General features: G+C 40.9%; 2 protein-coding genes across 2 annotated transcripts in view; one reads left to right on the forward strand and one right to left on the reverse strand.

The window, feature by feature from the left end:
- Positions 1–11123, reverse strand: part of camkvl (CaM kinase-like vesicle-associated, like) — a 51708-nt gene extending 40585 nt beyond the window's left edge. The window contains exon 1 of the mRNA XM_005732490.1: positions 11093–11123. The gene's annotated coding sequence lies outside the window, so the exon portion shown is untranslated. The remainder of the gene's footprint in view (positions 1–11092) is intronic.
- Positions 11124–11889: 766 nt separating this feature from the next.
- LOC102201602 (mitochondrial glutamate carrier 1-like) lies at positions 11890–15942 on the forward strand. Its single transcript, XM_005732492.1, has 10 exons — positions 11890–12023; positions 12519–12601; positions 12979–13104; positions 13348–13403; positions 13892–13982; positions 14068–14186; positions 14291–14486; positions 14590–14747; positions 14846–14921; positions 15040–15942. The coding sequence occupies exons 2-10, from the start codon at positions 12579–12581 to the stop codon at positions 15197–15199; spliced, it is 1005 nt and encodes a 334-aa protein (XP_005732549.1). The 5' UTR covers positions 11890–12023; positions 12519–12578; the 3' UTR covers positions 15200–15942.
- Positions 15943–16333: the final 391 nt, after the last annotated feature.

Genomic DNA, 16333 nt, shown 5'->3' on the forward strand with positions numbered 1-16333 from the left:
GAAACTCAACTTGGACATCAGCAATACTACAATCAACTCAATGGTCTGTTATTTCTACAGTAACATAATTTTACAAATTACGTATATTACACCTTAATTTTCAAGTCAAATGAAATTTAAAAAGCACCACCCACACACACACACACACACACACACACACACACACACACACACACACACACACACACACACCTATGCAGTGTGTGACATTATGCTTTTGGTTTTTTTGTCCAGGTGTTTGCAGTCTTTTCTTTCACAAGAGACCTTGAGTCTACTGCCGCTTCCATTTGCTGTGGATACAGACATACAAAGGAGTGTATAGGTGTGTTTGTGTAACACACACGTACACACAGAGAGATACAGTCAAATCTCAAGGAACAGGAGAAATGTAAGCATACAGTCACATCAGTGAGGATCATGCAAAGAGCTGCACAAACTGCAAAACAGTGGTGGGAATTTTGTGATTCTCGGTTTCTTCACTGCCTCAGGGGCAGCTTGCAGTCATTGACTCAACTATGAGTTCTACATCAAATCAAACAGTGCTTGAAGACAATGTGAGGACAACTGGCTTAAAATTGAAGTTGAATTGGACCTTACAAAAAGAAAAATGGTGGGAGTAATAGAATGACCGTAGTCATGATAGCGATGCAGTGAAGGAATTTAAAGCAGGAGGTAGAAGCTACTTTCAGCCGCTCTCTTATGCACAAGCGGTGGCTACAGGAAGCCAGCCAGGTGATGTCAACGACTGATTATTATTTCCTCAAAATACAGAGCTGTGCAACATATTTGAGCCACCTCTCGTTTCTTTACAGTTTGCTTTGTGTATCTTTTAAAGTGGCCTTGAGCAACAGTTCTCCTGGTTTTCTGTAGCTGGATCTTCAGTTGATCCATGCACTGTTACTGAAGCCTCATCAAATGGTGAAAGGGTCGCTTTTGAACCATTCTTAAGGAAGGAAAACAGGCAGAAAAGGTTGGGGTTATGCCAAATTACACAAGAACTGGGCTGAAACAGAGGGGCGATATCTCTTATGGAGTGATGAATCCATCCATCCAAATGTCTAATTTCTGGTTCAAATCACCAAGGTCAGGAGAGCTACAACAGTGAGTGTCTACAGCCGTCAGTAAAAGATGATGGAGGCTCTGTGATGGGCCATGCATTTCTGTTGGTTTTGGTTTAAGGAAAAGTACTGTCACATTTTGACCTATTGGAAAGCACCTGAGTGCCAAATGCTTCATTTGTCAGCACGGCATCCTCAAACACACTGCCACTGCAGGGAAATCCTCCCTGGATAGAAAAACACACAATAGAAGACTTATCAGTCACCATCACAGGTACGAGCTCTGGGGACTGGCCTCCTCAGAGCCATGACCTCAACATCACTGGAGCAGTGTGGGATCATCTTGACAGACAACAGAACAAAAGGCAGCCAACATCCAAAGAAGAGCTTTGAATATCCTTCAAGAAGCCTGGAGAACGTTTTCTGAAGACTACTTCAAGAAATTACAAGAAAGTTTGTCTAAGAGAATTCAGAGAATTCAGTCTGTGTTTAAGAATAAAGGAGGTCATGTCAGATATTGCCTTTCAAATTTCAAATATCTTTTTTTGCTCTTTATACTGGATTTCCATGTATGTTTGCATATGTTTCAATAAAGTTATTGTTGCTAAAGGGGACACTGTAGCCTATGATGCCAACTTTGATATTATGTTTGTTCAATAGAATAAAATTACAGCTTGATATTTTGTTGAATAAATGAGTGACCTTGTGGTTTTTATCAAGTATACCATCTTTTAAGTAGGCTTCTTGCTGAGATATATGAATAAGTGAACATTTTCCACAAGTTCAAATAATATATACGATCAGAAAATAAGCAGGTCTGCTCAAAAGGATGCTGTTCAATGATACTGCTGTGCATTCGAATAAATATAGTATGGTTAAGAGAGCACAGGAGTAGGGTTTGTACTTGTTGGTACAGATGTGTGATGTGACCACTATGCTTTATTGCGAACCATCATTTTGAGTCATAGGATTTGTAATGATAAGCACTGACCTTCACCTCGATAAGTGCATCAACACTGAGCCAAACCCCCACTCACTTTAAAATAAAGATCTGCCACTTTTGGACAAAAACATGTTTGAAAAGGGAGCTGAGCCAAATTGTGCAATCAAAGCAAACAATAAAACATACTTCCTTATATTTAGATTAAAATGCATCATAGCTCTGAGGACTCACAGTAAACACTCCTTTGCCAAACGTGCCATTCGGAGTCAGCAGGCTTCAAGGCCAGCAGCCATGGAGAAGGAGAGTCAGTGCTCTGGCCTTCCTTCACTCACTCTGTCACATTCTGCTTCCCCTTGGTTCCTCCACTCCTCACGCTTTAGCTGCACTCCAATCGTTTTTCAATGTGAATCTTTGCATGTGTGTGAGTTTGGAGGCTTAATGGTAAATGGCCTGCATTTGTATAGCGCTTCGCCACCGGGCCCTCTGACCACCACCAGCAGGCAAACACGGGGTTAGTATCTTGCCCAAGGATATTTGGCATGCAGCCAGGAGGCAGCCTGGGATCGAACCACCGGCTTTCTAATTAGTGGCTGACCTGCTCTACCACCTGAGCTACAGCCACCCAACTACAGCTGATATAAACTTCACAGGCTTGAATGAAAGGTTGAAAAATGTAATTATTAGCCTTACCTGAGCACACATCCATATGCGTGCACACATCTGACAGCTTTATGAGCCAAGCTCGGCATTCTCTTAGTTGTCTCAGTACTCTAATTTCATGTTTCTAGCTGTTGTGTTCACACACAGAGTAATGGTTTGGTACATGGATTTACATGCAAACATTCTCCTTACAGGCTTAATTTAGAATTAAATCCCTAACAGCCTGCAATCTAGCCTTTCAGATTTGGCACCAAGTAATATAATGCTATTAGGGGCTGTGACCAGCTACTGCTTGCACTCCTTTACCATGTTGGTGCTCAAACATGTGTGAGAAACAAACAAACCAACACACACACACACACACACACACACACACACACACACACACACACACACACACACACACACACACACACACACACACCATGTGCCTTACTGGATTGTCTCCCACTTCCTTTTGTCGGAAGCTTACCCTCCCCTTCTCCCTCTGCCATTCTGCTCACCCTCCATCCTTTCATCTCGCCGGCCCTCTCTCCGCTCGTTCTCATCTTCATCAGCATTGTTCACTTGGTCACTCTCCTTTATATTTTCCATTTCTCGCTGTTATAGATTCTACATTGTCTACTCACCCCACCCTCCCCCTTCAGTTTATTTGTTAACACATCTTTTTTTCCCACTTCTTTTCTTTTTGTGGCCCTCCTCTGGCTCTCTATGTTGGGCTGATGGCCAGTGTAGACCAGAGACAGGTTGCAATTACTTTACTCCTACTCTGACAGCTGTAGTGAAGCAAGGAAGGGAGATAAAGGGACTAAACAAAAAGATAAACAGAATAATTAGGGCTAAACTTAACACCCTGATCCATTTATTTTGCCCACTAACGAACGATTCTGAATCGGGAGCATTTCTGTCATCTCTACAGTCCTGTTCACAATAATGCAGAATCCAATTAAGCGTGCTGCTCCTCCCCAAAGTTATCCGTCTTTTTCATCCACTGACTTGCTGCACAATCAGACATCAAGAGACTTATAATACAGTAATGGAGAATGATTTCTTCCACATGCTCAGTGTAGCATACAAGAACTGGCCTTAATTGGTGTAGCTATATTTGAGTTGTGATGTAGGGCGGGCATTGCCTCCTTGACTTGAGCACTGTGTTGGGACAAATTTGCATATTTTAAAAAATCAATAATATGAGACAAGAAAAGAAAAAGGAAAACAAAGCATGAATTTTTTCACTGAACGTGTCTCTGGGATCTGACCTGGGCCATGCTGCAGTTTTCAAATGTTTTCCTCAAAGTAGCAGCTTAAACAGAAGGAGAGCCCATTAGTTAAAGGTTGTAACAGGTATGAATGGGTATTGTTTGAAGATCGTCAGCTAGATTCATCTGTGTGAATGATTTTGTTAATTACCAGAACGAGTGAGGAGGAGAAAGTTTCATTGTTGGCTGGAAGCTGGGCTCCAGATGCTATTTTTGTCCCGGGTGATCGATGATATTTCTCTGGGGGTCAAAACTTACTGTGACAGGTGCCACCAATTAGGTGGAGCCGGCAACCTTTATCGCCCTTCTTTTTTCAGTAAATAGGCAGGTTTTCACACACGTGTACAGTAAGTGAGTCATCTTGCACCCACACATTTATGGTGTGAATTACTTAAATTCATACATGCACGTACAGTTGTGGTCAGAAGTTTACACCCACTCATCATGAGCATGAATGTCTTGGTCATTTGGGGCCGTTAGTTTCTTTAATCTGTTCTTTTTTGACTGTACAGCATTTATCTTTAATTACTTTCAAAAAGAACACTTGGGTGCACAATCTTGAATTCATTTAGGATTTCTAATCCACAGAGGCTATAATAACATATATACATACATGCAGTCACGTCATTCTTTTAGTGGTGGTGCTGAAGGATTTACAGTGCCTTTGAACTTGAAAATAATTAAAGCCTATTTAATTATCATTAGTGATACTGAGTGATGCAAATTGCGAGTTTCTCTTTGCAGCATAAAAAGGATTTGCATGACAGCACTCGTTGGACTGACCAAACAATCGTATATTAAGTATAAGTTTTTTTTTTAGATGCATCTCTACTTTGACAAGATCTGAAAGATGAGCGGTTGGTTAGGATGTTCAGTAACACCTCAGTGTTTGCCATGATATGGAAATTGCTGGAACACCAGTGTCAATGTCCACAGTGAGTTTTACATTGTCACAGATTGAGACGGTGTTGACCAAGAAAGAAGCTTCAGCTCAACTCAAACTCAACTGAAATTCTGAGCTGCCCACGTGGACGAGACAAATGCCTCTGGAGATGGTTTTATGGTCAAATGGGCCAAAGAAAGAAAGGTGCGGCTTTCCAACCTAAGAGCAGTGCTCCAACTGTCAAGCATGATGGTGGTAGCGTCATGCTCTGGGGCTGTTTTGTTGCCTGTGGCACTGGTACATGCATGGAAAAGTGAACTACCTCTAAATTCTTCAACTTCAGCTCAAATAAACAGCTGGGTGGTTTGACATGATTGGGAGTCCCAACAGGAAATTTATGTCAAACATACATCAAAACTGCTTTTGCAACGGATAAAGCAGGGTAACATTAGGCTTTTCCCCAAAAATATCAGACAGACTATGACAGAAGCTTGTTGATGGTTACCAAAAATATTAGTGGGATGCATAAACTCAATATACTGTTTTAAGGTTGTGTATATCCTTTTGACCTCGTGTGGAAGAGAGAAAATCCAAACTAAATTCAAACTTGAGCACACAAGTAATATTCTTTTAGTCATTAAAGATGTATTGTGTACAATCATTCCAGAAAAATCAATCATTAAAAGCCCCAAATTACCACGACTTTCATGCCCATGATGAGTGCATGCAAACTGTTAACCGCAACTGTACATAGAGTAGATTTGCACGTTTTTACCAAAATATTTATTTAGATTACGATGAAAATTACAGCAGTGACATTACAAGATTAAAAAAAAGAAAAAGAAAATAATTGGTACTCATGTGGAATCAGATCTAAATATAAGAATCCCTGCCCATACATGACTTCACCCATCCAGCCACCTATCTATCCATCCAGTCATCAGACCAGTGCTAATCCAGTTCTCGATGGTAAGGAGCAAGAGCCGTCCCCAGCTGTCACTCGACAAGAGATGTAGTACAGCTTACAATACAATCATTTATATGAACTATATGACAAAAAATTGAACTCCAAATGAAATGATGGCAGCCTGGGTAAATATTAAAATGAAAAGAAAGCAAAATAAATCCTGAGATGGCTGCCAGTCACTCACAATCAGGGAGGTGGGGTGGAGGTAAAAATAAGGAGTGAGGACGTGAGCTACTGTACATGTTACTGGTAAGCCCTCTGCCTCAACTAGGTTGATTATTTTAAGCACCGTGAGATTGATTTTGAGCCCCTGTGGGAGCCTTGTGGGTCTGTGTGAGTGAAAGTGAAGGTGCACACAGACAAAAAGGGAAGGTGGAATAAAAGTTAGGACAGGGAAGATCACAAAGGAGAGTAGAGGAGAAGTGGAGAAGAGCTGTCTAGAGGTGTTCTCCAGATTCCCGAGGTTCTTAATAAGTGTCTTCAAGGACACCAGAGATGATTTGGGTCAAAGTAGTTTCTCTTCTTCCTTCCAAAAATGGCCCTAGTACTAAAAATCTCTCTGTTACCCAACTTAAAATAGGCTGATTGTAGGGAGCAAAAGCCTCAGATGACAGAACATATTGAGCTGTTCGATATTCTCAGAAAACACAAATCGTTCTTAAATCAGCGTTATGGCACCTTTCTTTTCCATATTGGGTGGCAATTCAAAGGTGTTAGCAGCTGGTGAGAAACGAATCGTTTATAGATGGAAAAGCCCCAGAAAACAGATTATTACATGTTGTCCTTGGTGATGCTGTATTTTCTGATTTCATTCATTGGAAATCTGGACTGTCCCCCCCCATCAAGATGTACATCCACTCTTTATTTGTGGCTGTCTCGCTGTGTGAAGAGGACCTTGCCTTGACCATTTATTATATGACTGAGGAAGCAGGATGTTCACTGCCGCCTACGGAGCTTTCTCTGTGCACGTGTTTAGGAAAGCTATGCCGTTTAACAGCGACTCAGCCTCATTTCCTTCGTACGAAAACACAATAAATACCTTTTCTGTGGGCTCAGAACCAAATTTCCCTGCATGCCATCTGTGATCTGGCCATATTCATTTTACACCTGTTCCTCTGAGCATTGAGTTAATTATATCTCCTTGGGGTCTGGGAGCTTCATAAAACATTTCTGCTTGTGTGAATTATACTCTTCACCTTACAGCTGCCTGTGGGGGAGAGTTAAACAAGCTGATAAAATCACAAGATGCAGGAACACACGAGTTCCTCACAGCTGAGAAGACAAGTCCGATACTGTGCTTGCCTGCCATCTAGTGTTTGGATACAAGCACAGCTTTATTTACACGTCTGGGTTTGGCTGCTCGTCTTCTATTGTAGCCGATTTCAGCGATGTAGTCGTAATGGAGCAAACATCAGTCTTTGATGTAGATCTTCTGAAAGCATGGGCTGAAATGTTATTTGTTAAATTCCTTATCTTGACAAAGGTTTCCTATAAAGTCACTAACAACACGAAAAACAACCAACAGGTTGTACTCACACATTAGCTGAAGTTTTCCTGCTTATATTTTTTTCTCTGCGCTATAAAATACATTTTAAAAAGTCTTCTTGATCGAAATAACAATAATCGCAGTGAACGGCCCAGAATGCAACGGGGCGTTCAGTTCCTTCTTTTATTTAAATTAATTAAAATAAAATTAAAAACAATCTAAACATATTTGTGAATTATGTTTCCCTCTGGGATAGCTCAAATTCTAACCCTCCCAAAATACTCGTTAAAGCAACAAACCGTGATAAAGATTCCACGCGCCTTTTTGACCCTAGTTATACCTGGTGTGCAGCGCGTGCTAATCCGTGGGAGGAAGCTCATTGAAGAGGTCACGTGCCGAGTGCTTGTCACTCCACCAATCACCTTGGGGAAGGTCTGAGAGAAGAGCCAATCGTTGCCCTTGCAGGGCATCACCTGAATCCGGGTGAGCGAGTGAACAGAAAGCATGGGTCAGTAAGAGCAGGTGTAGCAGCAGAAGCCGGTTGGCAGGTGGATGCATCTCTCTGATGACTTGGAAGCGCTCGCGGCTGGCGACTGAGTGCGATGAATGAGTTGGGGCAGATCTCCACAACCCAATTCAGACTACTCTCCCCCCACGTTTTGCACAAATATTGAACCATCAAGGATCATGTGACTGGAGGGTCATTTATGTCCTCTTGATGACTTTTCTGGACTGTGGCACACGCATAAGACAACATTGTGAATGCAAATCATAAATCTGCATCTCACATGAAATGCTTGTAGGAAATATTCATATTCAAAATATTCACATCTCTCTGTGAGAGAGGGCAATGTAAACACAAGGTTAAAAGGAAATGCTTCTGGATTTAGACACTGAAAGCATCTGTTTTCCTCATGTATGTTAATGATGAATGTTAATGTTTCTTAATACGCTTGTTTGGTCTTGCATTGGCCTATATTCACATGCAGTTTGTGCATATGACATTGGTGAGACACAAGAAGTGCCAAGAACCTGTTTTTTTATGACATACTGCTTTACATGTGCAAGTTATCATATCATATCATACAAAAATAATGCATTTTCAGTGGAACACTTGAGGTGCACAGTGCCCAACGCTGAAAAATACTGGCATTGTAATTTAGGTGTCTTTACAGATGATGCACCTGTATGTAAAGTGTTTACTGTGGATCTTTATTTAATACTGCTTTTTTGTTTAACATGTAACCACTTAACTAAACTTTCAGAAAACAACTCTGTGATCATATTGTGTCCTACTGTCCTTGGTGCACAGCTTCAGTTTTGCCCCCAAACAAAACCAGTTCATGTTTCTGCCCCACTTTTTAGCCTTATTGGAACACGAAGTGTTGCCCGCACGATCTTGAAACACAGAGCCACAGAGTTTAACCTCGAACATCATCTGATGATGCCACAGTGATAACACATTCACAGAGTGGGTTGAACAGGAGGCAAATGAAATGATGTCTATTGAGTTGGCCTACTCCAAGATGAGTTCTGGATCCTTCTGTCTGTGTGACTGACTACTGCAGTTAACCACAGAACAGCAAACCAGCCCAGCAGCATCTGCTAAATCTCAAAACATCTTTAAGATTCCCATTGTAACCTACAGGTTAACCTGTAAGTATCAAATATTTTAAATTGTTTAACATGCATACTTTCTGATTTTTCTGCGTGCTACTTGAAAGTGTGCAAACCTGTTTTGTTTCTAAATGAAATAGTAGCTTTGTGTGCCAGTTCCATATACTATGGAAGGATTATTGCAAGTAGTCAAAAAATGTAAATATTTATGTAATTAATATTGCTACTTAAGTAAGTTAACCCTGATCTTCACTAATCAGAATATGTACCGTGTAGTATTAAAGTGACACAGTAATGTCTGGAGAGAGATATGAATCAGTTTGATTGTTCTCTTCTCTCATACCTCATACAAATAATAATCCGCTGGTCTCAAAAAAGCGGGATGTGTGTCGGCACAGATAATTGGTGAACTGTCCACGACCCAGTTTGCTGTAATTATCTGATGGCTGCAGTATATAACTGCGACCGTCATGTTAAATGTAGAGCGAAAACAGAGTGACAACATCAGGGACCAGGTCGCAAGAATAAAGAAGTTTTAATGTCAGACTGCATGGTGAGTATAAGATGAATAATTTAATAAAAGCGTAGTTAATGTATTTCAGGGTGGATTTTATATGGTTTATCATCAGAAAAATGGAAGCTTAATCTAATCAAAGTTAGAAATACATTTACTGTTGAGAGATTTAACCTGTAAGAAAAAGAAGCAGCATTTGGGGGTTTCTCAGATTTTTAGAATTATACACAAAATTGCATATTTTTCATTTAAATTTTATATCTCGGTTATTGTGTAAAGTTGAGTCTTGAATAAAATGAATGAAGTTTGAATTTTGAAATTTATACATGTGCAGTTCTTTAAAATGCCTGCGGATTTAAAGGCCTCTCCTACATGTGTTGGCTGAACGTGTTTATTTACAACATTTAGTGAGGAAAAATCTGAGGGCACATGGCCACCTCTGTTAAGAACAGATGGGAATTATGGGAGCATTAATGGCTTAGCTAAAGAGGCTATACCCTTTTTACCTTACTTGTAGGACACGGGCTGACCCAGCATCAGCCAGGCCAAACCAATATGAGCAGTTACACTTACAGCAGAATTCATAAGTAAAATGAGATTATTTCTGATTTTGTCTCCATTTGATTCTATTCGGAACTTTTATACTTTTCTTTAATTGTTTTTAACACAGAGGAATCGGTTTCTCTAGTTCCACATTTTATAAACGATTTGTTTGCTCAAACATCATCATCATTAAGTACAACGAGTGAGCGTTCACTCTGCTAAATGAGGAGCTTACAATGTGTTTTACTGACACAAGTTTGAATGCACTTTTAAACGGAGACTGAGTTTGAGGAATATTCTTTGACTCTTTCGCGTCTCACGACCTAAAACGTGTGGAATCAGTCACATGGATCAGTTTTGCCCAGCCATACACGTTTGAGGGTCGGGGCTGGAGTTGCATAACTTGTTGTTTGTGGTTTGCACAGATGTTGTGGCAGCATTTTCAACCTGCAGTGATATTGACACGATTATTGGAATAATGATGTATACCAAAGTCTACTGGGGCACTCAGGGTGGATTAAGGTTTCCATAAAAGCGGATGGGCATCCTTTATAGTTTCAGATACTTCCAGGGGAACGGGAGGGAACCAAACTCGTCTCATCATAGCAGATTCTGCAATGAACTGACACTTCTGTAGTTCCAAGATATCACTAAGGTCATATGTCACAGTTTGTTTTTTTCTCTTCAGTTTAGGTTTGCGTGAAACTAAGCAAACGTTGCATTGATAGCGTTCTGATTGCATCTGTTTATTCTGTTTTCTTGCATGTATCTTTAATTGTCCGTACATTCGTGTGTGTTTACAGATTTAGCATGCCTCTGTTTGCATTGAAATCCTTGCTGTTGTGTGTGCTGATGGTTGGTGCGGTGTATACCTGTATGCTGAAGAATTACACTTTATGGATTGAGAAGCAAGACTGCACCCAGTGCGTGGCCATCAACACTACCATCTGCAGTGGCTATTGTTACACCCAGGTGACAACTTCTGCACACAGTTACACTTTTCATGGAAACTCAATGATGTAAAAGTTAAGCAAACTGTATGATGGACATTATGAGAATATTTGAGACAACAATAATGTGATGAAGGTAATGATGACATATCAAACTGTAACACATTCTGCGGATTTTTCACATATTAATCATATAAAAATCTTAATGGCACCTTGTTCCGTTCTCATTGAATATTGTCGTCATCAGCCTTGTTTCCTCATTTCCAGGACACTAATTTGAGGGGACGATTTGGGAGGACTTTCTTGATCCAGCGTAGCTGTGTTCCTCTTTCCTTGGTGTACCGGGCTGCCCATATTCCTGGTTGTCCCAAGGATGTCAACCCACAGCTGTATTATCCCGCAGCCCACTGCTGCAGCTGTAGGCGCTGTGACACACGCACACACCGTTGCGTCCGGACCAGCCGTATCCCTTATGATCAGTGCTTCACGACACTTGACAGTGTGAAGAAACAGAACCAGTCTGCTGTGGAGATCTCACAATACTCCAATACAAGCAGCAGCGCGCTTGCACGGAAGTGATTCAGCTATTAATGAAAATGACTACGTGTTTGTGTGTGTTGATGTTATTGTAGTGCATCTCAGGTTCTGTTCTCTAGTTTATTATGATATTGCAATAAAACAGTCTGTTCATGCAATACAGTTGTGATTGTTTTTGTCTTTTATGACTAAAAGTGTGAAATTACAATAAAAACATTGAAATAAACAAATAAAAAATAAATTACATTTAAAAAAAGGCTAATTTGGTTACTGCTTAGCTTAGGGGGTTGGGTGGCGATAATAATAAACTGGACCATGAACAGACCCAGTACAATACCTAACAATAGCAAGAATGATGGTTCCAGGAAATATCAGAGATATCAGGATTACTCGGCTGATGTCTGAGAGAAACGGTTATAAATGTTGCATCATGGTCTGTTTGTCCCGCCCAGTTTTTAGAGAATCTATTTTTATTGTCTGAGGCGCACCTAGCTGTAGCTTGTCTCCTTCCTCTTTCTACTCATTCATTAATTTATTAACCAAGACGATGGATATGAAGCAGCGTTAAAGTCTTTATTTTAAGGCGTGCTGTCCCAGCTCTTTTCCGTAAGTAACCACGATTCTTTCGAATACAGCTCCGATGTTTTACTATGTCTTTCACATCTAAATACATTTAACAACCCGGGAAAAAGTTGCAGGACGGGTTAAAAAAGCAACCAAAAAGCAAAAAACTGTAAAGCTTTTGTAATTAGGCAGAGCAGATGTAGTTAACTTTCTAATTCAGATCACAGGTTATTATCAGACGCAGTAGCTGTTTGTTTTTTAATTTATGACTTTATCCATTGTATGAGTGTATGTTTGCAATCAAGACGCCTCGAGACAAGAGCTGGATTCATCTGAAATGACACACTGCAGATGGGTGTCTGCCTGCCTTGATTTGGATATTAGGATTGTGCTTTGATGTTGGTGGGTAACTGACCCTGATTTTAACTTGGCTGGTAATGCAGTGGGTGGAGAGTCAAATTTATCCTTGTCTCTGCAGGGCCGGACTTTCCTCTATATATATCACCTTGAGCTTATTTCTGCTCTTGCCTTGCTCAGTGTCTCTCAGGGACCCTCAGCCTGCTCTCCCTCTGTGCTAAAACAACTTCTGCACTCACCATGGCCCAACAACAACAGATAAGGTACGGACCTGTGCACCAAGTTAGATGAGATAATAGGAACGAGGCATGTTCTAATTGTTTTTTTGTCAATCCAATAGTTTTATACAATAAACACAGAATTTGCCACCTGTCTTTTGCTCTTGTGCCGATGTGTAGCACTTTATTACAGTTACATGTGAGTTGTTTGCTTTACTTTATTTTCTATAGCTTCTACAAAGAGATACACTAGTATGGGTCACACACCAAGAAGCATAATGAGTTGCTTTCATATTACTTCAGCTTAGTTTGAGCAGGTTTTCTCGCCTCGCCTGTCAACGCCCTTCTTTGTGTAACTGCAGAAATGATGGGAAAAAGAATGATTGTTATGTCCTTGTCTGTTGCGACTTGCCTTTGTACAGTCTACCAGCCAAACTGATCAATGGAGGGATTGCAGGCATGGTAGGAGTCACCTGTGTGTTCCCAATCGACTTGGCCAAGACGCGCTTGCAGAACCAGCGCAGTGGGCAGCAAATCTACAAGAACATGTAAGGCCGGCACCTGCAAATGAAAACTCACTGATAGTTTGAGACAACACTAGTATAGTTTGTATCTTCATAATCCAGTGCTGCTTCTTCTTAAAAATGCATGTGAATACATTATTGTTTCTACTATGCAAGTTCCTGTTCTTGTTGCTGTGTCATCATTATGTTTCACTTATGTTGTAATGACACCATTCTGCTACACTGAATGATAACAACCTTCACTGTGAATCTCATGTTTCTCACCAGGATGGACTGCCTAGTCAAGACAGTTAAATCTGAGGGCTACTTTGGCATGTACAGAGGTAATACTTGCAGTTTTTACAAGTGATTGTTTGCCCCAAAGTCCTTTATCTAGTTTTGCAAGAACTGCCATCACCTACATTGGCAGATATATGTAAAAGCAAAGAGATCTATGACACATTTGAATTGCCTGACCTTATTTGAAATTGGTGGAACCAATACAACCAGACTGGGTAATTTAATAAGACGCACAGATGCTGAGTCACATTCAGTGTTGGATCAAAGCCTGAGTAAACTGGCCCATTAATGGTTTGGTGCAAGGCAGCGAAAAATGCAGTCAGTTGTGTCACAGTAGCTTAGTGGCAGGCTATTTTGTTCTGTTGCTAAACATTTCCGTTTTGCTTTGCACATTCCTACAGTCAGGATAGTTTCTATACTCCTGTTTTCCTGCACTGGAAAATGTGCTGTCAGACTGATGAGTTAATATGTTTCAGCAAGTCTGCACCTTTGCTTCATTAGGAGTTTGTCACAAGCAGGTTTGTTGTTGCAGGTGCTGCAGTAAATCTAACCCTGGTAACCCCAGAGAAAGCCATCAAACTAGCTGCTAATGATTTCTTTCGCCACATGTTGAGCAAAGATGGGTGAGTAGCACTTAAGAACATATTAGCATCCAGTGTCATTCTTATTTATTTATTTTTTATCTAATCGACGTGTTTGGGTCCTTAGTGGTAAGTTGACAGTGTTCAAGGAGATGTTGGCGGGATGCTGTGCGGGGATGTGCCAGGTCATTGTCACCACACCCATGGAGATGCTCAAGATCCAGCTGCAGGATGCAGGCAGGATAGGTAAAACCATCTACATCTGCAAATCATTTGCAAAAACCCCCAAACAAAACTGGTGTTTGGGGGTTTTTCAGCTCTAAAATACTTAGATTTCCTGTTTCTGCCAGCTGCCCAGCAGAGAGTGATGCCCGCTGTTGTAACAACTCTGAAGATGGGCAGGGCCAGCGCAGTTCTTAGCCGTTCCTATAACACCATCCCTGGGCCTCAAGCCATGCGAACTTCTGCCATACAGATCACCAGAGAGCTGCTGAGGACCAAGGGTGTTACAGGACTATACAGGGGTCTTGGGGCCACATTGATGAGGTGAGATGTGCAAATGTATTGCCATATCACATGTTTAATCAACCAGTTTTACATCTTTCTGTCTATCAATCCAAACATGTTTGTTTGTATTTGATCTTTTCAGGGACATCCCGTTCTCCGTTGTGTACTTTCCTCTTTTTGCACATGTGCACCAGCTTGGCCAGCATTCATCTGACGACCCATCCGTCCCTTTCTATTGGTCCTTTTTGTCTGGCTGCTTGGCTGGATCCATCGCCGCTGTGGCTGTCAGTCCTTGCGATGGTGAGAGACTCATTTGGTGCACTACGAAGTAAAGTGACATTTTAAAGAAAAACATCATTTTATTATTTGCATAATTTCTAATTTTCTGTCTCATGCAGTTGTCAAAACAAGGCTCCAGTCGCTCAGAAAAGGAACTAATGAAGAAACGTACAGTGGCGTGGTGGACTGTATCAGGTGAACATAGCTTAAATCATAGCTTTGGATTCTCAGCATCACCAACAAACATTCTGCTTGGCTTGGCCTCGATAGCATAAATCAAAGACTAATTCTGGGCTTGTCTTGTTAATTGCAGGAAGATCCTGAGAAAAGAGGGTCCTGGAGCTTTCCTCAAGGGAGCTACTTGCCGGGCCCTTGTCATAGCCCCGCTCTTTGGCATTGCACAGGTTGTGTACTTTGTGGGTGTTGGAGAGTTCCTGCTGGGGTACACACCCTACAACATCTGCTCTGCATAAAAAAAAAAAAGCTGTTTCCAACCTTTGCTGGTTTATTAAATTACAGCAGCTATGCCCCGAGCGTAGCAATGGATCCAGCTCTTTGTGTACCTTCTTTATTGTTGGAGGTTTCGAGTAAAATGCTAAATGGATCATAGATATGCCATTCATTTTAAAATGGTCTAAAAATATGACTTTAGCATGAAGATCTCTTTTTTTAATTAAGAGACTGAGGTTGAAGTTTACCAGTCTGTGCTTCACTGGATCTTTCTGGGAGACAGAGCTTTCCTCACCTGCCCAGAGCTCTGCTTCAGGGGCACCAGACTATTCACTGCTTTCTCAGCTTTACTCCATCACCTGCCTTTCATTGCAACCCTAATCTGGTTTTCCATCTAACTGCTCTATCTTGGCAACTATGAGGTGATGGTATTTAATGTTATGAAGAGACATAACTGTGCCAATTAGCATAAAACAATAGTGGTCGAACATTTTTACTTCACTTCCGTCCTGTTTTAAGAGGATAAATAAAAAAGGGGCATAACCTCGTCCCAAATTCTGTCATCTAGGGATGATGGTTTAGAAAAGATGAAGAAGAAATGTTTGGTCAAGAGGTCTCCTGTTCCCCATTCTCGCACCACATACACAACTGTGATTGATCTAAAGTGAATTTTAGTTTTGAGCGCGCACTGCGAGTCTCTTCTACACAACTCTGTGTATTTTTTGTTTGTGTTTTTTAACTCTGCAAATAAAGCCCAACAAGGCCACCTGCAGCTGACTTTAGAGAACCACATTTTTGTGGTAAAGGAAATGTTGTTTAATGGTAAAGACTTTATTGATGGATTCATTTGGCATTTGGGACCAAACGTGGAAGAAAAAAGGTGCTACATGACCTACACGTAGCCATGTTCTCTTAGTCTGTTGTGGTTGTCTGTCTGATTTCTAGCTGTCAGAGATGCCGGAGCACACACACACAAAAATGACATGTTAGGCATTCAGAGGCAGTAAACAGTGTAATGATAGATTCTCTGCCTGCTCGACCTTTTCATGGGTTAAAGTCATTTAAACTGTTCTACCAATGTAAATATGCAGGTTTTTCTTCAGTTTTCTCAAACTGTGCAAAGTGGAGCTAAATTAGAGCAGTTTTTTGTAAATACA

The sequence above is a fragment of the Pundamilia nyererei genome, unplaced genomic scaffold (genome assembly GCF_000239375.1).
Source record: "Pundamilia nyererei isolate P.nyererei 1_Seehausen unplaced genomic scaffold, PunNye1.0 scaffold00047, whole genome shotgun sequence".
NCBI classification, from domain to species: domain Eukaryota; kingdom Metazoa; phylum Chordata; class Actinopteri; order Cichliformes; family Cichlidae; genus Pundamilia; species Pundamilia nyererei.

Coding starts and splice junctions, on each gene's coding strand:
- LOC102201602 (XM_005732492.1), top strand. CDS start 12,579: ATGGCCCAACAACAACAGATAAG. Junction 14,187..14,290: donor GCAGGATGCAGGCAGGATAG/GTAAAACCATCT, acceptor TGTTTCTGCCAG/CTGCCCAGCAGAGAGTGATG. Junction 14,922..15,039: donor GGCGTGGTGGACTGTATCAG/GTGAACATAGCT, acceptor TGTTAATTGCAG/GAAGATCCTGAGAAAAGAGG.